This window comes from Podarcis cretensis (assembly GCF_951804945.1).
Source record: "Podarcis cretensis genome assembly, chromosome: 12".
NCBI lineage: Eukaryota > Metazoa > Chordata > Lepidosauria > Squamata > Lacertidae > Podarcis > Podarcis cretensis.
This window is the reverse complement of record NC_137181.1, coordinates 25,549,486-25,569,448: the sequence shown is the minus strand read 5'-3', so window position 1 is coordinate 25,569,448 and position 19,963 is coordinate 25,549,486. Positions and strand designations below refer to the sequence as shown.

At 44.8% G+C, this 19,963-nt stretch overlaps 1 protein-coding gene and 1 long non-coding RNA gene across 2 annotated transcripts; both read right to left on the bottom strand.

The window, feature by feature from the left end:
• Positions 1 to 835: 835 nt before the first annotated feature.
• C1QL3 (complement C1q like 3) lies at positions 836 to 11,225 on the bottom strand. The gene is made up of 2 exons (XM_079948379.1): positions 10,156 to 11,225; positions 836 to 2,809 (listed from the first exon to the last, which is right to left on the bottom strand). Exons 1-2 carry the CDS (start codon positions 10,741 to 10,743, stop codon positions 2,630 to 2,632), a joined length of 768 nt encoding a protein of 255 aa, XP_079804505.1. The 5' UTR covers positions 10,744 to 11,225; the 3' UTR covers positions 836 to 2,629.
• Positions 11,226 to 13,106: 1,881 nt separating this feature from the next.
• LOC307200054 lies at positions 13,107 to 19,963 on the bottom strand. The gene is made up of 2 exons (XR_013832303.1): positions 19,723 to 19,963; positions 13,107 to 13,287 (listed from the first exon to the last, which is right to left on the bottom strand). It is a non-coding gene; the product is annotated as an uncharacterized lncRNA (long non-coding RNA).

The window sequence follows — 19,963 nt, the reverse complement described above, 5'->3', positions numbered from 1 at the left end:
GACATAACAAAAATAGGTTTAAAGTAAACATGGTTTTTTTGTTTCACATTTGAGAACATCTCCTTTTGCATAATTTATTACCTTTTAATAATATACATATATTAAACAATCCTATTATTTATTCTGCAATCTGGCACTCTGAAGGCCTTTGTATTGGACTAATGGTAAGAAGTAGCCCATCCTTTTAGTTTGGCACTCTTACAGTGCAATCCTGCATGCCTACTCAGAAGCAAGTCCCATGCAGTAGTATCTTGGGTAGGTGGACATAAGGGTTGCATCTTAATATATCCTCATTACTCCCTTTGTAATCATTACAGTGATGCTTTGTCACACTGTATATAAAATCTTAAAACATTTATGTCAAAAGAAATAGAAACTAGAAGTTTTCATCCAATATTGTTTGTTTCTTGAACACACATTTCAGTCGGACTTCAAATAGTCCATTAAGAACAGCTGTCTTAAAATTGTCTATATACTAACAGGTGCAGGAGAGAGCAAGTGTCACTGGTAAAAAGGGTGTAATGAGTTGAATTGGCTCCTTTACTACATGTGTTTAGGAAGGCAAATCAGTTTAATCAGGCTGCTGCTTTCTATGTTTTATGTTTTATAGTGATTTACCACACATCATTGATCTTCTTGAGGGGAAAATGATATATAAACAATGATAAATACTGTTACTTTAACACTAGTGGACTTGTATATTCCAGCACTTAGCTATGGGTTCTGATGGTGGCTTTTGGCATATCATATACTCCACCTTCTAATTCCATAGCTATTAATTTATAGGCTTGTTACAGAAATAAGATGATTGAAAGGCATTCTGCCCATGAAAAACACCATCCTAAATGTAATTGATGGTCTATCGAACTGTAGGACTTTTCTGATGCTGCAGTGGAACAGTTTATTTGCATAAACCATCCTAAGCACATGCTGGGACAGCTTGCTCTACAACTAGGGTGTAAAAATAGTTTACTCATCTGATAAATAGCCAGGCACCAACAATCATCTCTCTCACATTCTAACATGATGAAGGCTGCAATCCCATGCATGCATACTTGAGCTTATTTCTGAGATGACATGCATAGAAGATTATGCTCAAGGCCCCCTTTCCGTATATGCACACATACACATGTACCTGCACGAAATGTTTTTTATGTGTGCAAATATACCAAACCCTACAGACAGGACTGCATTGGATCATTGGCAGTGTGACTGGCACCCTGCTGCCTGTGTGAGAAGCTATATAAACAGTTGTACCTGTTTGTATTTACCTTACATGCTGCGTGTGTTAGCACCATAAAGGAGACACTCCCATCCAGCAGTAGCTAAGCGTGGATGGAGCCCAAGAAATTAAACACAAGGTGAAAATTATGTAGGTAGGATCAGGCTCAAGCGTCATCAAGTTGTGAAGGGCAAAGCAAATGGTCTGCATTTGGCAAGATGTTGGGACAACACTTGCTCCCCCAGCATCGAGTATCCACTTTTACGGTTTTTCCTTATAGGCCAATGGTTATTCGTGCCTGTGAAAAAAATGTTGCACCTGGAGACACTGCTGATAGTGGGCATATGACACTGGAAATAGAGTATGGTCTCCCCAAAAAGATGACCCACATGGTGGGAAGAAATCTTTGTAACACTTGACTAGGTTTTTAAAGCAAAGGTAAAACACCAGATCATATACCTAATGGAAACTGCAATATATTGTCTTGACAGAACTGGACTCTTCTATGGTTTTCTCTCTTTTGCACATTGATTCAGAGCACTGCAAGTGCTTCCATGTGCATGTGGCCCCTTTGCTTGTGCAGAGACTGCCCATTCACTTCAGTGGAGGCAGCAGAATTATTTGCATAAAGGAGTTTATACACAGATTTGCTCCCTCTCTTGAGATGAATGGGTCAACCCTTGTGGGTGATGCAACTCCTTCTGCATATGCTGGAGCTACAAAATGTGTGCAAGAAATCAACGGACTGGAGCAACAGAGAAAAATGGAAAACGAGACACAACTGTGCTACAATCATTTTCAACCCCTGACTTGCACCTATATACAGTTAAATTAGAGCTAAGGCTTGAAGCAGGTTAATTTTCTATTTCTAGGTAGTTAAGGGCATATAAGGACAAGGCAAATAATTCCTTCAGAGGGAATAAGCAAAAATTCAATTACATCTTCTTTTTATTGTAAAATCATTCCTCACCACATACTATGAGTTGGATCCACACGCATCATAGTTAGCAGGTAAGTCACAAGTACCAAAGCTGATGGATGGATAAAAGCAGCAAGATCATAGCACACCAAAAGTATCATATATGCCGAAGAAATAATTCAGTGCTTTAAAGATTTTTTTTCCTCTATAAAAGTTGTGATCTATATAGGACTTCATTCACATGGACACTAACAACAAGTAGTATTTTGCTTTGGCGATAGTGGATCACACATCTGTTTAACTTGCTCTATATTTTTTTAAAACACGCTCTCTGGGTTGTACAGATGTGAGTCAGGTAGCATTTTGCCCCACATTAATGAGGTGTCCCTCGGCCAGTATCCTCTGGGATTCTTGATTCGTCGATTTTGTGTTTTTTGCCACGTGAATCCATCACTTAGAAGAATGTGATTTTGTGTTTCACTTAATTATCAGTCAGCATAAATTATAAATCCAGAAAATGTGCTGTATTTGTTGTTGTTTCCTCCATGTGCTTTCCCTCCATCTAATTTTATGTAGACTTCATCTCCTGGCTCCAAATGTAGAACGACGCTGTTACTGGCATAGTCGTAGTTTTGGTCTGCATCCTGAGCAATTGCACTAGCTCGCACCTAAATAAAACAAAACACAATGAGAATATGTGGTTTGCAATTATAATACTCGTCAGCTCTGTGGAACAGAAACGCACGGGTGGCTTGCTCCAATGCTCTTCTTGGTAGAAAAAGGTTCTGCCTTTACCACTGTGGCTACTGACATATCAGAGACTAGCAGAAGAGTCAGCCATAGCAAATGATTTTAACTTACGCCACCCAACATCAGCTTGTTTGAATAATACATGACTACTGTCTATCAACATACGCCTGTAACCTTTGGCAAAATCACTTCTAATAACTAGAAACACTATTTTATGTATTTGTTTCCCATATGCATAGCCAGGGCTGGATTTAGGTTTGATGAGACCCTAAGCTACTGAAGGTAATGGGGCCCTTTATATGTCCAGCTGTCCTTTGTCAACAACTAATTGTCACTGTTTTTTGTGTTGAATATATGCTATATGGTAATTTATGGACCTAATAGGTATCTAAAGCCATTTGGACATAACAAAAGGCTAGCAGGCGGGGCCCATTATTTTGATCATAGGAGCCTACACAACACAAAACACTGTTGCTGCATGTAGGTTTTATTTTATTTGCTTTTTATCTTATATTTTGGAAATGTACATCCAGGGTTTTTTTCTTTACATTTTTTTGGGGGGCCCCCAAGGGAGTGGGGTCCCAAGCTATAGTTTGTTTAGTTTATACGTAAATCCAGCACTGTGCATAGCCCGTGCTCTTGGGAGCTCAGGGTAGTGTAGGTGAGGATTATTCTTCTTATGTTAGGATGAGAAACAGACAGGCCCAAGGTCAACCCAAGAATTGTAATGCTAAGAGGTGTTCAGAACCAGTACACTAGTCACTTCACCAGATCAGTGCTCTAGACTTAAGCCAAAATATACAGAATTGTGAAACAAGCAGCGATAGTTCAGTTGGTTAGAGCATGATGCTGAGTTCTGTGGGCCTGGTGTTTTGCCGGTGTGCTTTGCACCTTATTTTCCTTGAACTGTGCCTCCCACTATGCATGACAAATTGCTTCTGACACAAAGGGGAATTTTTCAAAGCAGCTTGTGAACATATGAAATGAAAAAGGAATAAGCTAGCATTCCACTGGGCCAGCACAATCCCACCTAATGAGCCCAAGCAGAGGGAGGGGGTTGGGGGAGGCAAGAGAAGCCAGCCACAGTCTCGATCTCATGTCAGATTCAACAGGTATGCATCCGTCTAACATTGCACTTGACTCCTGTTGGCTTGGCTCGTGATCAGAATCAGGCCCATTGTAGGAGAAAAGGATATGAGATTATCATAGAGATGTCAAGAGGGGTAAGTATATAATAAAACCACCCCTTGATGCCTTTGAATCAATGAAATTTACATCATGTTGAAGGCAGAGTTTAAACTGATGTACGAAGAAGATGCAACACAGGAGCAGGAGAAAGCTACAAAATCAACTACCTCCACATTCATTGAATATATGCAGTTTGAAAGCCATTCAGCAAATTGAACTAATGCAGGGAACATGTACATCACACCAGCTTTTCTAATTTGAGATTATATTTTAAAATCCTGAATTCTTAATTATGCATGTCTACAAGCTTAGAGTTGTAAGTGTCTTAGAGTTTTAAAGAATGCCATATTTAATTTTATATAATTGACAAACCTGGCCACAATTCTAAGCCCACTGAAGTAGAACTGCACATGGACCAGTTTAACAGAATCGTTCAGAAAACTTAAGAGTTTGGTTTCAGTAGCAAAATATTTAACTATTTATTTGTATGCAATTTATGTTAGTATAACACATCATCTGCCTTTTTGCCTGTTCTTATTCCACCACAGATATACATGACTGCTGGTGATTTAGTGCTTTTTCAAACCTAAACTAAATAATGCATAACTTGGCATGCAATCTCCTGGATATATATTTTTTAAATCTTTTTGGAATTGAAAAATGTACAGTAAGTAAAAAAAATAATAAATACACAGGTGCCTTTCAAAAGTATAAATGACAGGTTTTCAAATTAAATTTTCATGTGATATGATACCACATTAATTCAGAAATGTTAACAATGGATAAGACTTTTCACCATGCTAGATCTCGTAGGTATTAGGAAGCTTAGAAATCACAGAAGCAGGAAAAACCTCCTCTTGTGCATCATATAGCAAGGTTTGGAAAGGCTTAAAAGATTTGTAATTGCTTAACAAATGTTCTAATTTAAGCTGATATACTGTATAATATCCTAGGCAATTCTACTTTGGATTCGTACCTTCAGAAATATGACACATATTGAAGTGATCTGCCTTGGCTACTCATAAAGCAAAAACGATCAAATTGTGTATTTCCTAAGGGTTAACGGGTGCTTGGGAGGAGTAGGTGACTTCAGACCATTAATCCCAGAAATATTCATCCCTAGGAATTACCCTGTTTTGAGATCATTACTGATATTACAAATAGTAAAGAGGAAGAATGGATGATTGGTTTTGTTTGAATTATTATCACAGCGTTTTAAGTTCAACCAATGTCTGCATTTTATTCAATCAGACTGCTTAAATTATCGTGCAAATTCCATTCATGCACTATTTAAATGCTGCACGTTGAATTTATGTAGCATTTTATGTTACAGTCTGATGAATCCTCCCCACTCCCCCACAAAAAAGCACGAGGTCTATTTTGCTATTGGCTCTAGCATTAAATGTGCTTCATATATCATTATGAACACTATGTAAAGGCAGTGGGCACTCTCCACAGCAATGGACATTGTCTGCACTAAAAGAATTGAAAGATTTATTGATTGAACTCCTAAAAATACTTTGCAGATTGCAGTCATTTTGTGTGTAGCTACAATGCCTTGTGACTTAACCTTGATCCCATACAATGTGTGTGCTACCTTTGCAAGACTCTGCCTCTTTTGTTGTTGTTTGGCAACCAATGTAATTTCTTTTTAAAGCCTATAAGGAGAATCTTAGAGAAAACCTTATGTGTATTGCAGCACACGTTAAAGGTGCCTCAAAATTAAAAACAATTAATGTGTGTGTTGCATAAGTTTCACAATGGCTCGCCTCACTGAGTTATACAAGTATACAGGGACATTAAAACTGCAAACAAACCAATTATGTTATAGCTTCAGCAGTTCTATATTTAAGCTAACTGTTAAGGAAGGCAATGTGTTACATGGGAGTCCTTGAGATATTCAATAAATGTTGCTCTTGAATGATTCCACCCCCAACCCTGCAAGTCATATTCACTCTCGGTACTCATGCTTTCCTACATTACCATGCTGAATCTATTAACACCCTGCTCTCTTTTTGGCCAGTCCCACCAATATTTTGGATTGAAAGCTCTATTGTCCAAGTTCATTAGCTGCCAGCTTCATCAGATCAAACAGTCCCCCAAACTAAAGCTACTCACTAATTTGAAAAAAAATGTCTTAAGAATTTCTTATGGCTGAATAAATATAAACTGAGTTCAGAGCTGTATGATCAATATTTGTCTATTCTGTTTGTAGTGACTAAATTAAGCAATTTATAAATGTCTGGAATTATGTACTTAGTCTATCTTCAGGCTTATTTTAATATTTATGATCATAAAAATATGCCATGCACTCTACTGTGTTCTGTTTTTATTTCTAGCATGTGTTATTAATGCTTTTTAATAACCAAAATTAAAGTTTTTTTCTCTGAACCAGATGGTTGTACGTGTGAGACATGGCAATTTGCTGTGCTGTATTTAATGTTTAACAATGTGGTCTCATCTCTAAAAGCAATATTTATGGCAGGTGTTTGCTAATTTGATTAATTTCTACTGATGTCCCCATAATTTCATTTTTACAGTGCTTTTGAGAAACCATAAACAAAAGGTTAAGTGGCGTATCAGATTAATATACCAGCCTTTGATGCTTCCATCTTGTGATCTGCCGTTTAACACAAAGCTGAAGTGACTGAAAGAGCTCTCATCTGGTTACGGTACACTGGTATTCCCCAGTACCAGTGTTCAGCAATTTCAGCTTCATTATTCTGCCTTTCAGGGAAAAAAAATCTCTTCAGTCTCAGGCACTTTCTACAAACACGCAGTATCATATTTCAGCTTTTTTGGAACCTTGGTTAGAATACTGTGAAATCATGTTCACTGTGCTACCTACAATTAAGGCTATATAAAGTAATGAATGAAAATAAAATATTAAAAGTGAATCCCTTATAGTCTGGTGAGTCGCTGTAAATAGGAAAACAATGACCAGCAAGCCCTTTGGGGAGAAACGGTGTAATCTATGCTTACTGGACAGCAGTTAGCACCCTACTGATATAAAATAACTATTTAGAAGTAAATGTAAAATTCATACTTTCTGATAAAGGTTTGAAAAGCTACCTTACTTCTAAACTTACAACATGTTTTTTAGGATTAAATGTTTATATTTGATTGTGCATACATCTGTAATGTTTATTATACTTTATTTTCACCCATAAACAATCTGTTGGACTTCTGCATCAACAAAGCCCTTCTAGGCTCATGTGCCGACTCATTTTATCTTACCCTGTGCCATTATCAATCTTGCTTACAAAGACAATAACTAATGCAAGCGTGTTTGTGTGTGGTATGTATGTCAGATCTCTGGGGGCCACTTTAAAGCCAAAAGCAGCAGGCAGTTGTGCCACCATTTTGACTACTTAAAATGGATTATATATGCCTTTCACTTTATAGAAATGTGTGATCTTTTAATGTTTGGCCTAGTGAAGCCTTGAAGTGCGGCAGGGAAGGGGTGCCAAATTTGGAAGCTAAGATGATGTTGTTTTTAAAGCTTCACAGACCTCTTCACCGACCTTCCTCTTCACAGAGGTTGGAAAGTTCCTTCCCCTATGCGACCCTGTGCATGTGTAAGCCACACTGAGCACCGTAGGACTTGTTGCTGAGTAAATAAAAACATGTATTGATAGGGTTGTAATGCCGGGAGTTATGTTTAGTGCAGTGCCAGCGGCGTCATGAATCTTGAACTTATGCTTGTCATTCTAGCATTTACCCTCCCCTCTCTCAACCTGTGAATGCTGAGTTTGTATATATAAAAAAAGTTTTTTTAAAAAAACAACAACCCTGGCCAGGTTATTATCCCTAAAGCAACGAATCTGGGGCGGAAAGTTCCCATTCCCTTGAGGCCAGTCCCTTCCCAGCGCCGGCCATTTTCTTCCTTTCTGGAGGAGGCGTGGGTGGGTCCCCCAGAGAGATCCTTTCCAAGCTGCTCCGTCGTCGGAGCAGACGGAGAGCCTCCCCTGTCTTGAAACGGCTCCTTCTTCCACTGCTCAGGAGCTTCTCCTCACCCCCGGGAAGCCGCCCCTCCACAATCCCCACCCTCTCCCTCCGGCGCCACCAGGAAGGCGCGCAGCAAAAGGCCCGCGCTTTTCCCTCGCCCTCCGGCGACGCGCGAAAGGAAGGAAGGGCGGGCGAGGGGGAGAGGGGAAGCATTTCTCGACGGGACTGCTTTTCATACCAGGTTTTTTTTTTTTATTTCCATTTAAAGCACACACACGCAAAAAACCCACAAACGCAAACACTACGCCTGCGCGCTCTTTACTTTCTTTCTCCTCGCTTTTTGCAACCTGGCCAACAAAATCCCCGAGGTGAGTTGTTCTGCCCTTAATGACTGAGCGCGGCTGGATTCGCGCCGCGTCCTCTGGGTCCTTGTAAACCCATTTTGTTGTTGTGGCCTCGCTCATTTGTGACTCCGAGAAGGCGGCTGGGGGGGGGGGGCAGGGAGGGAGAGAGGAGGAGCGTTTATTAAGAGACCCAGTTAAACGAGGAGGGGGGGAGGGGGTCTCTCTCTTGCCTCAGAAACGACCACCATGGGGGGTGGGACGGCACACAAGCGGGCTGGGTTTCCACTAGACGCCGCCTTCACACCTCGGGAAGGGAAGGGAGGCGGGTGCCCCAGTGGGGACGCGCCCGCCCCAGATTCCTATTCTCGGATCCCCCCCCCCCACAGGAAGGTCGGGGCTCCTCTTTTGCACGACTCCGTTTCCCTCTCTCTCTCAGGACTCCTTTTCCCCTCCCCGGCATGAATTGATTGACCCGGCGCCCGCCTGCTTTTTGCGACTCACGGTCCACTGAGCCCCATCAATTAGGCACTTTCACTCTCTGTACTTAATGGGAGGCGGGGCGGAGGGCAAGGCGCGCTTTCGCTGCCAAAGGCGGCCGGCCAGCCCGCCCTTCTTCGCCGGGGGTCCCTCGGGCTCATTCTGCCAACATTTCTGCCCCAGAGGCACCAGCGACTGACTGAACCGCCCCTTCCAACGCGCCCACTTAGGCTCGGGTGCCAGACTGCAGCTCCCATCATCCCTGGCCTGCCAGCTGAGGCTGATGGGAGTTGGAGTTTCACGTCGATGGGGGTCGCAAGCCCCCTATCCTGGGGTTGCCACCACCAGCCGCAGCTCTTTTTTAGGGACGTCCCGTGGAGCCTCCGCTGTTTTCCCTCGCGGAGGAGGGGAGAAAGGAAAGGCGTCCACGTGGATTTGTCTTATGGATGGGTGCAGGCTCGTGGTGCACCGCTTCCTCCCTGATTTAGCCTTTCCTCCTAAGGGGAGGGAAAAGCCCTTCCTTGCCATTTATCCAGCCTGGAGAAGGGAGCAGCTCGCGCAACTTAAGTCGCCTCGGGAAGCAGCGACGCTTACTCAGTACTTTGCACATACGGAGCTGGCGGGCTGCCTCGGGTGTAACGGCAGCAGGACGCTGCAGCCGATCCCTGTGGCTTTTGCTTGCCATTTCCAGACTTTGCTGCCTCCTGGGAGCCTCTCGCAGCTCCTCCTTCCTCTGAGCGGGCAGGCTGAGCCCCGGGACCTCTTTAACGATCCCGGGGTTGTCTGTCCGTCGCCCCCCGCCCCCTCTTCCTCACCACTTTCAGGTCCAACAAGGAAGAGTGTCTTAAAGTATATATAAACGCAGAGTCCCATCTCTTCACCACTCACAGCTCCTAAAAGTCTCCAAGCTAGTTTGACAAAAGAGATCTCTTAACATTAGGAATTAAGCGCTGGGCACCTTCCCAAATCTCACCATCTCCCCGGCTTTGAGGCTGCCTCTCTTCTACTCACTACCACTTCCAGGCGGCGCTCCTCTGAATTCCTTTGGGTTTGGGGCTGGCAAACTCCCCCCGGCAGAAATTCAACAGGTGCAGCTTTGGCACAAACGCGCTCTTCTCGCCTTTGCCTCACCTGTTGAATTTCCATCTGGCTGGCCAACCAGGAGAATCGTGCCAGGCAATACCAACGCGGGCAAACAAAAACAGATGGCAAGCCTGACCTCTTTGGCCTCGATCCGAGCTGCTGCTGCTGCTGCTGCACCCCTAAAGCGGACTCCCCCCCCTTTCTTTCTCCCCGCCAGGCCCCACCTGGTTGTTCTTGCACAGATCTGCCCACATGCTGGTGCCGTCGCCGCCGCGCATGAGCACGTGGTAGGTGAAGAAGTAGATGCCGGGGATGGAGCAGGTGAACTTGCCCGTGGTGGGGTCGTAGTGGTTGCCCAGGTTGGTGACGACGTCGTCGAACTTGAGCACCTCGTAGCCCTCGTGCTGCCGCTTGAGGCCCGCGTAGAAGGCGATCTTGGGCACGGTGCTGTAGGTGGCGGCGCTGATGGCCCCGGCCGCGTTCAGGCCCGGCGCGCCGGGCGGGCCCGGCAGGCCCTGGCGCCCGGGCTCTCCCTTTTCGCCCGGCGGGCCCACGGGCCCCGGCGGGCCGGGTTCCCCCGGCGGCCCTCTGGGCCCGGCCTTGCCCGGCCGGCCGGCCTCTCCCTTGGGGCCCTGGATGAAGGTGGGCAGCGACTGCATGAGGCCTCGGTCCGGGGTGGCGGCCGTGCTGGGCGCCTTGGTGCCGCCGTAGGGGTCGCACACCATGCGGCAGGTGCCCAGCATCTCGTAGTGCGCCGACGTGCCCGCCGAGCTGACCAGCACCGGGATGAGGATGACCAGCAGCAGCACCATGACCACCCCCAGCGCTCCGGCCGCGATCAGCCGCCGCCGGCTGCCCACCAGGCGGCTCAGCGCAGGGCGATCCTCTTGCCTGCTTTTGGACAAAATCTTGATGGCGGGACGGGAACCTCCTCGAGCCGAAATCCTCGCGGGGCACCTTCCCCGCGTCCCAGGGGGCTGCTCGCCCTCGTGCTCCTCCTCGCGGCCGGGAGGAGGGCGCTGGAAGGGCTCCTTCGCCCGATCCCCGAGGCCGAGTCCCGAGAGCCTCGCTCCCCGTCGGGGGCACCTGTGGCTGCCGCCGCCGCTGCTGCCCTCGAGAGGAGCCGCGCACACTTTTATGCTGCTGCTGGCGATCGACTTTTCCCCCCCGCCTGTGCCAGCTCGAATCAAGTTCCCTTCTTCTGCTCCTCCCGATCGCCTCTCTCGCTGCCTTCCCGCGGGGTTTTTTTTTTCTTCACCTCTCCCCCTCTCCTTTTTCCAACCCCTTCTTTCCGTCACTCATTCATTCTGTCTCTTCAGCAGTCAGCTACACCAGCTCGGCAAGGGGAGCGGGATCGGAGATTCCCGGGGAAATCCTGTTCGCGCCACAGCCGGATGGAGGAGAGAGGGGCGCTCCCCGTCGTCCGCCTTGGCCGCCTTCCTGGCTGAAGCTGCCGGGGTCCGCGAGCCGCTCGGTGCCGCTGCCGGGAGCTGCCCACCGGCTCGTCGGAGCGCGCGCAGCCACGACGAGAGGAGGCTGGCAGAGGCGCCGCCGGGGTAATTTATAAGCGCCCGAAAGCGCAGGGGAAAGGGGAGCTGCCTTGGCATCTCATCCCAGCATCTGCTCGGCTCATCCCACTCGCCCAGAGTTTGGCATCTCTCTGACAAGTGTGGGGAAATGTTTTCCTCCCCTCTCTCCCTCCACAACCCCCCTCCCCCTCTTACTTTTTTTTTTTTTAATTCTCGCTGAGCGGAGAAATTGTGAGCATTTCCCTTGCTGAGCCCTGAGTGATGACAGTTCCCCCACCCCGTTTTCTTTCTTTCTTTCTTTTCTTTTCTTTTCTTTTTCTTTTTTTTGCTGGAGCAGATCAAGGAGGGGGAGAGAGAGAGATCTACTTAGCACCTTTTGGATAACCTTCAGATCACTGATCCAGAATGTAAAGGTCACCCACACTTCTTGTTGGATAGTTCCCCCAGCGGTCTCTGTCTGTCATGTGAAATATCACTTTTAATACAAGGGCAGTGTATTACAGTTCACCCAGCAAAAAGCCATTTGGAAACAACATCCGCTCCAACCACTGTCATGCACAGAGTTGGACATGTTTCCTGGTTTAAATCTGCATCTATCTAAAACACATGGAAAAAATACCCTCTGTCTGTTTCTCAGGAAATTAAATGCGGAACTATGGTAGTATGTAGGATACAAAGGACTTTCCACTGCTCTTTGGCCAGACACTGCATTATTATTATTATTATTATTATTATTATTATTATTATTAGTCGCCTGTTAACAATATTTCCTTAGGCAACACTGTAAATATCTTTATAATAGTGCTTCTTTAAATATATCAGGCTATGAGACCCTCCAGCAAAGGCGATATACATCAAAGACAAGGAAGAAGTTTCTGTGCCAACTCTGAGCACGTTTTCCCAAAGAGAGGTAGTGTTTGCTCAACTGACTTCTCCTTTCTTATACTGCCTTCCATCCCTCCTTCCTGTCTTCCCCACTGGAGATGGGGTGAATGTCATTCTCCGGCAAGGTGACTAAGCCACCAGCTTTCCATAATTTGAACTGGTAGTTCTCTGCAACAGATATCAAGCTAGTACCATTTCCCTTCCAAGCACAAGGCAGAACAGGGCTGCCTTAAACAAATAGGCCAAATTGATTCCTAAATCATACTTCTGCATTCAGGAGCAATTGGACGTCAATCAAATGCAGGTGACATTTGCCTGTCAATACGGGGATGATGGCTGAACGAGTGTGACTTATTACGGCGGGGCAAGAATCTGAAATGAGCGAAAGCAGCAAATAAGCAAATAACACCGTCCCCGGTGAGTGTTGATCAGAAATCTGTGATCTTGTCTGGGGCTTGCGTAGCACGAATCTCTTCTTTATAATACCGCCCCCCCCCCCCGTGGACTCCCGTTCTTTTTCTTCTGTTCCATAACACAATAAGGTCAAAGAAGCAGCAAGCGGGGAAACAAAGATCCATCGATTCTTCCTTTTAAGTAGAAATGTCAGCGGCTCCTTGCACTCTTCCCTAAGAGAATCAAAAAGCAAAGAGTGTGTGGCCACACCATGCCACAGATGGACCAGCCCAGCTCCTTATCTCCACAGCGTGCTGCTGATAAAAGCCTCAGCTTTTGGCATTTGTAAATATTCCCAACGCCGCCCCTTTTTCTGATTTTTGTCAGAGCTCAACCTTTAATAAAGTTGTTATCTCGCAAAGACACAATCCAGTTGCCAGATCCCTTTGCTTCAAGCTCCCAGGCCATCCTGTGAAAGGCTTTCTTCTTCTTTTTAATGGGCGTCTGTCTTGTTTATGCTACATCAACTTCTCCCCAAAGGAAGGTTTTCTTTGTAAAGAGAGAGAAAGATGGAAAAGTCAGAAGTGCAACCAGTTTTTTGTATTCCTTGCATCAACATTAAGTTTTCAGAGCGTCATATTTAGCTATAAAAAGTATGCACAATCTATCATTAAATATTATTATTGCAGTCATATCCTACCTTTCCTTCAAGGAGCTCAAGGGGGTGAATATGCCCCCCCCCCACTACAGCTTATCTTCACAACAACCCTGCGTAGGTAGGGCTGAGAAGCAGTGGCTGAATGGGGATTGCACTAGTCCAGCACTCTGACCGCTATGCCACACTGCTACTGACAAAATCATTCCTCATATGTGGATCATTATGTAGCCAAAACATAAGGGGGAAGTGTCAGCAGGCTGAGAGAACCTCCAAGTTGCAGAAGTACCAAAAAAAGAAAAGGGGGAAAAAAGAATAGGGAATAAAATCTAAGGGGCAAGTTGGGGGGAAACAGCATGTTCAATGATGATTGGATATTTCCTGATTTAGATTCCACCTAAACATTAGGAAGAACTTCCTGACAGTAAGAGCTGTTTGACAGTGGAATTTGCTGCCAAGGAGTGTGGTGGAGTCTCCTTCTTTGGAGGTCTTTAAGCAGAGGCTTGACAACCATATGTCAGGAGTGCTCTGATGGTGTTTCCTGCTTGGCGGGGGGTTGGACTCGATGGCCCTTGTGGTCTCTTCCAACTCTATGATTCTGTGATAAAGATGAAAAAAATGCAGAAGAGAAAGGCAAATAAGGTGTGGCTTCCTGACTGGTGGAACATCAGAGAGCACTCTGCACTGCAATGTTTTGTTGGATGGCTGGGTACCCCAAATGGGGCTATTTTGAGAAACAGGAATGATGATTAGAATATAGCTCAGTTGGTAGAGCATGAGACTCGTCATCTCAGGGTCATGGGTTCAAGCCCCACGTTGGACAAAAGATTCCAGTATTGCAGGGAGTTCTAGATTCTATGATTCTATGCTATTTGTACAGTGTGATTAGAATATCCACATGCTGGGTGAATCTCAAGGTTTGCAGAAGTAGAAACAATTTTTTTAAGGGCATCCCCCACCCCCCTATCAAAATGTGGACTAAGCATGATCAGTAGATACATGAGATGCCGGGGGAGGAGAAAAGGCAAATGATGGGGGAGGGAAATGGAATGGAGTATTCCAGGAAAGGGCGCAGTTGACTAGCTGTAATTTTGAATAGGAGCACTAGTCTGCACTGAAACTTTTCATTGTAAATCTCATTTGCCTTTTTTTAGTTTCAAGATCTGTGTTTACGTTGAAATGGCTCCAAATATATGTCCACGTTATTCGTGCCAGGGTCAGGGATGGCTCTACAATTAGACAGAGTCAGGCAACAGATGTTGTGGAGTCAGGAGCAGCAGCTCTTTGCCGGGAGATAGAGCTGTATGTTCCACAGCAGGCACCCCCAAACTCAGCCCTCCAGATGTTTTAGGACTATAGCTCCCATCATCCCTAGCTAACAGGTCAGGGATGATGGGAATTGTAGTCCCAAAACATCTGGAGGGCCGAGTTTGGGGGTGCCTGTTCCACAGGGACTGCCTCAGCTAGCCTGGTGCAGAGGAAGGTGCTGTCCCACTGCCAGTGCTGAACTAAAATCCAGCAGTCAGCCCAGTTGGTTTTTATTTGTGGGGTGGAGAGAATCTTGTCCATTTCAGGAAACAAAGTCTCTTTGGCCATCTCTGCTCAAGGAACCTGAGCAGTTCAAGGTTCGCAGACATGCACACACACACACTCTGATCCATTGCACTAATCTAAGTTCAGAGTGCAGCAGCTGTAGGCAAACAAGCCATCCCGCTGTGCTACCCTCAAGTTAATCCTGTTTTATGTATTTAGTTGATTAAGACATATGGAAAAATTCTAGGCTCTAATTCAACATGCTTGTAAAGAATGTGGCCCTCAAGGATAGGGAAATGTTTCTGATACTTCCATTGCTAAGATATACAGTGGTACCTCGGGTTAAGTACTTAATTCATTCCCGAGGTCTGTTCTTAACCTGAAACTGTTCTTAACCTGAAGCACCACTTTACCTAATGGGGCCTCCTGCTGCTGCCGTGCCGCCGGAGCACAATTTGTGTTCTCATCCTGAAGCAAAGTTCTTAACCCGAGGTACTCTTTCTGGGTTAGCGGAGTCTGTAACCTGAAGCGTATGTAACCTGAGGTACCACTGTACAATGTTAGAGAAGTGTGGTTGCAGGATGTATTGGACTATGCCTGAGTATCTAAGAGCAGCTTTTTCTCCTGCAAGTGAGCACAGCCTCTTCCCACTTTCAAGGGTTTTTCGATGGACAGGGAGATATTTCACCATTTCAAATGCTGATTCTGCAGTTCTCAGTCCGTCCTCTCCCCCATGTCTTCACACACACACTTCAGATATTATGCTCACTTCAGATAGTGCTGCTCATACCTTTGTGCAACCAAATATTCATTTGGTGTCATGAGAAAAAGCACAATTTATTGTTGAAAGGTTGCAGGAACAGCCTCTAAACCACCAACAGGAAGCAAGTTGACCTGAAGAAACAAGTACTCACCTTTGGAAGATCTATCATGGGATGCATACTGCAGCCTAGGTGTAATGGTTCTAGGGGTTGCTCGTGCGTAAGTCGTCGCCACACCTGGCTGAGTCACCTGGGTGAACCCTTTCTGTCTGGACAGCCTCTCATCCGTGGCTGTCTCAATCGCTGGCAGAATCCATCAGTGGGCGTTTCTTGAACTTCTTCCAGCAAAGAAGTTCTTTGACGCCAAGTCTCCTCCTACTCTCCCTGCGCGGAAGTCTTCTGCACAGGGAGGGTGTGGGCAGTGGAGGACCCGTGCTCTCCCCGCTGGTCTCCGGTGAGGAGTCATGGAGCCCCCTCGCCGATTCCCCCATTTGCTCCCCTTCTCCACTGGTGCTACGCTGATTTCCTTCCCCCGCAGATGGGCTGCCTCTCTCCCTCCTGGGACGCCCTCCGGCATCCCTCTGGAGCCCTCCCTCCTCCTCTGGCTCCGATGGCAGTTCCCTGGCACTAGGATATACAATTTGGGGTTTACTGGGCTTAATAAAAATGTCTGAGAGCCACTTTTCACACAATAAACAACTCAGCACATGAAGATGAATCAGTCATGTGCAAAGTTAGCATTCTTCTCTTACTGCAGCTAGTATTCTCTTACTGCTTCATTCAAAATAATAATATCTGAATAGGTGTTGCAAAAAATGGATGCCATCAGAACAACAAACTTGATGTCATTGCTTTGCCATGGAGTATATTTGATGGCTACAGGCATTCATAAAATTGTACTGCAACAGGTACTAAATACACACTTCCATTCTAAATTCAGAGTCCTCTTTGAAGCGCACATGTGGCACTCTTTGCAACTCCCTCTTGCTTTTTCCTCTGATTTCATCTCTACAGTCACCTTTGATATCCATAATATTTGATAAAAGGCTTCATTTATTAAGAAGTATTTGACACAGTGGGGGGTTTTTTTGCATCCTTTTCAAAGGCCTTTTGCCTTTTTAACTTTGGATATGCTAAAAGAGCTCAGCATGTGTAATCCAAGTTTCTTTGCAGAGCTTGCTGTAAAATGGTTGGGTGGAAATGATCACAAACCATTGTTTTAGGAATACTTTTGCTCTTATAAATAGCATTATTTCCCTCCTCTGTCTTCCCCTTACACTACTGTCCTCTTGACTCTGTTCTCTCTCTCTCTCTCTCCACTGCCACATTGATCTTCCAACCAGTTGTACATATTTACAATTCTAGTCTTTTTTCAGTTCTTTCCCTTTAAAGTTTGCCCTTGTTACAACTATCACTAAAATAAAAATAATGTATGATCCCTGTGCTTATCCGACCAGCTCTCTCTTTTTTGGCCAAAGGTTTTTTGTTTGTTTGTTTGTTTGTTTGTTTGTTTGTTTGTTTTAAGAATGCATCTCCCATTTATTCAGAGTGAGGACAGTTTCACATTTGTACTTTTGAGACCCTTGTGTGATTTGTATCCAGTTTTAAATGTTGTTAATATAGAGTAGATAGAGAGAGGGATTCAAATGTATTTTTAATCTTTTGTTGGAAACCGCCCAGAGTGGCTGGGGAGACGCAGCCAGATGGGTGGGTAGAAATTAATCATCATCATCATCATCAAACACAATATATATTCTAGCTGATGGGTTATATCTCTGCAGTCTTCTTCTTGCGGTGTTGCCTCCCTCCAAGGGAAAAAAGCCCACTGGACACAACTCAGTGGATTGGATCCAGAATTGGCCATACTTTGAAGAGACCCAATGGGGCTTGTGATGTTCCATATAGCATCCACAGGGGGTGTGTATAGGAAAGCAGCAGACATGCACAATCCTGTGCATGATTTTTGAGGTATTTCCCATTGAGCTGAATGGGTCTTACTCCCAGATAAGCGGCCAGAGGAATAGCACCCATTTACATGCCACCCATTTTAAAAAAAGTTTAATTACTAAACACGAGTACCATAGAAACATTTATCCTTGGGACCTGCACATATTGCTACACACATACAAAACTAGGCTTAAGCAGTCAGGAGGTAAAGAGCACATACTTAATGAGCCAAGTTAAGGGAATGGAAAATTATTCTATAAACAAGAAATAAATAATCTAGATAGCCTACAAAGAGATTAGAACAATGTGGGGTGCTACAGCATGTTAAATAACTGCAGAAAGCCTACCCTTTACAGAATCAAAAAATTACAATAATAAATCCAAGATAAATGTGATAATAACAAAGAATAAAAAATACAGCAAAATAAAAGACAAATAGAGAGCCGACACAAATAATAGGGTGTGCCATAAATTATTTTTTGTTTCATTTGTTTTCATTATTAAAACATTGTTAGTTTCATTATTCATTTGTTTACATTACTTTTGCTTCAACCGGTGGTGGCTAACCCTGTTCAGCCTCTGAGGGTTCCATTGAGGGTTGGCCCTGGTCCCAAGGGTCACAGGCCAACCTGCGAGCATCTCACACATGCACAGCACATTCATGCACTCGGCTCGGGAGGACAGGACAGGAGGCTGAACAGTCACACATACACATATGCCACAGACAGACAAGCACTCACTCACTCATCGTTTGTGCTCCCCACAGCAGGACTGGTGTTGCAGGATCTCCTCATGCCCCACTCTGCCCGGAGGAGCAAAAGCACAGCACCTAAGCTTTCACTTGAATTTGCCTTCATCGTTCGTTTTTTCATCACTGCCTGTTTCTTTTGCAAATTTTTGTGCCTTCACCTATGGGAGCTATAGCAGCAGAGCTGCTTTCAGCAGTCAGCACCTGGCGGCTGCCATTTTGTTTTCCTAGAATGCCTTGGCTATTGCATTGTTCTGAGGAATTCTGGGGTGGTGGTGGTGGTGGGGAAATGGCAGTCACAGTCCCTTCCCTTAGAAAGCCATGGAAGAGGGTGGGGAAATTTTATACCCCCAATGACCACATTCTCTCCTGTGCAAATGTCAAAGGGCACATACCATTGGTGGGCAGACCCAAGGGCAAAATTGGATGGAGCAATGCATATCAATGTTGTCTTCGTACAGCAGTTTTGTTTCGACATGGGCATCCTCTTCTCTGTCCTTCATTAAGGGAAGCAAAAGACGTTATCTGAGTTTAAGGACACGTTCCAGACTGGCAAAAACACTTGAAGAGGGTGTGAGGCCAAGTGAGTGAGTGGTGTTGCTGATGGGAAGGTGTGGCCTGTGGAGAATCCTGAGGATCAGATAGACCCTAGATGTGGCCCCCAGGCCTGAATTTGTCCTGCACGGCCCTGGAAGGGCACAGCATCTAGAGCATTCTGGGAAAGTAAAATGGCAACTGCAAAGGGATAGCTGCTGAAATTGACAGCTGTTTCCAAAAAGGAAAAAAAGAGAGAAGAAAAAGTCCCCTCCCCAATATACAATATTCTAAACAGGATAATGGAAAAACACGAATTAATACACATTTGTTACTCATGACATTCGTTTTCTGTCAAATCCACACCCATAATACATAAGAAGCACAGCCAGTGAAGCAACAAGAGACTGGGACAATAAAATAGTCAAACAGCTGCAGTCTTCATTATTGTTCTCCCCAACACTCTAAATATGTATATCCCACAATGCTGTTGTTTATAAGTGACCTCTTCTGAAAAACATCACACACATTGAAAAATATTTTAAATTTCTCTTTCAATTTACCGTAATCAAAAACTGCAGGTGTAATTTTTCAAATTGTTTTGTTTGTTGTAAAGATAGATAGATTTTTTAAAAAAGAAATAACTTTCCCTAACCTCCAAGCCTACATTCAATCATCTTTCTTTGGACTGGGATTGATCTTGTTTGGATTCTTCACTGTTTGGAGCAGCACAATAGGACAGATACGTTCTTTACCTGAGGCCTAAGGATGTTAACCTGACGAATGGGAACATATTGCTTGCTTACCTTTCCTTTTCCTTTCTCCCTTAGGAGGTAAACAGTAAATATTAAGGGGGCTGAAGACAAATGCTTCTTACGAGGTACTGAAATTAAACAGAACCCCTAAAATCTATGAATAAACTGTGGCATAAATCACACGGGCCTTTTATTAAAAGCTATGGCACTTTAACAAGTGAGTCCTGGGGAGCGGTTGGCCATGAAGTAAGAATGCGGGGGCCTTTGAAATGGAGATTTGGATACTGGTGCC

What these genes read in the sequence shown, in the direction of transcription:
- C1QL3 (XM_079948379.1), bottom strand. Translation starts at nt 10,743, where the DNA reads ATGGTGCTGCTGCTGGTCATCCTCATCCCGGTGCTGGTCAGCTCGGCG. An exon ending in ATCTGTGCAAGAACAACCAG is followed by an intron (nt 2,810 to 10,155) that starts GTGGGGCCTGGC and finishes TGTTTTATTTAG; the next exon opens with GTGCGAGCTAGTGCAATTGC.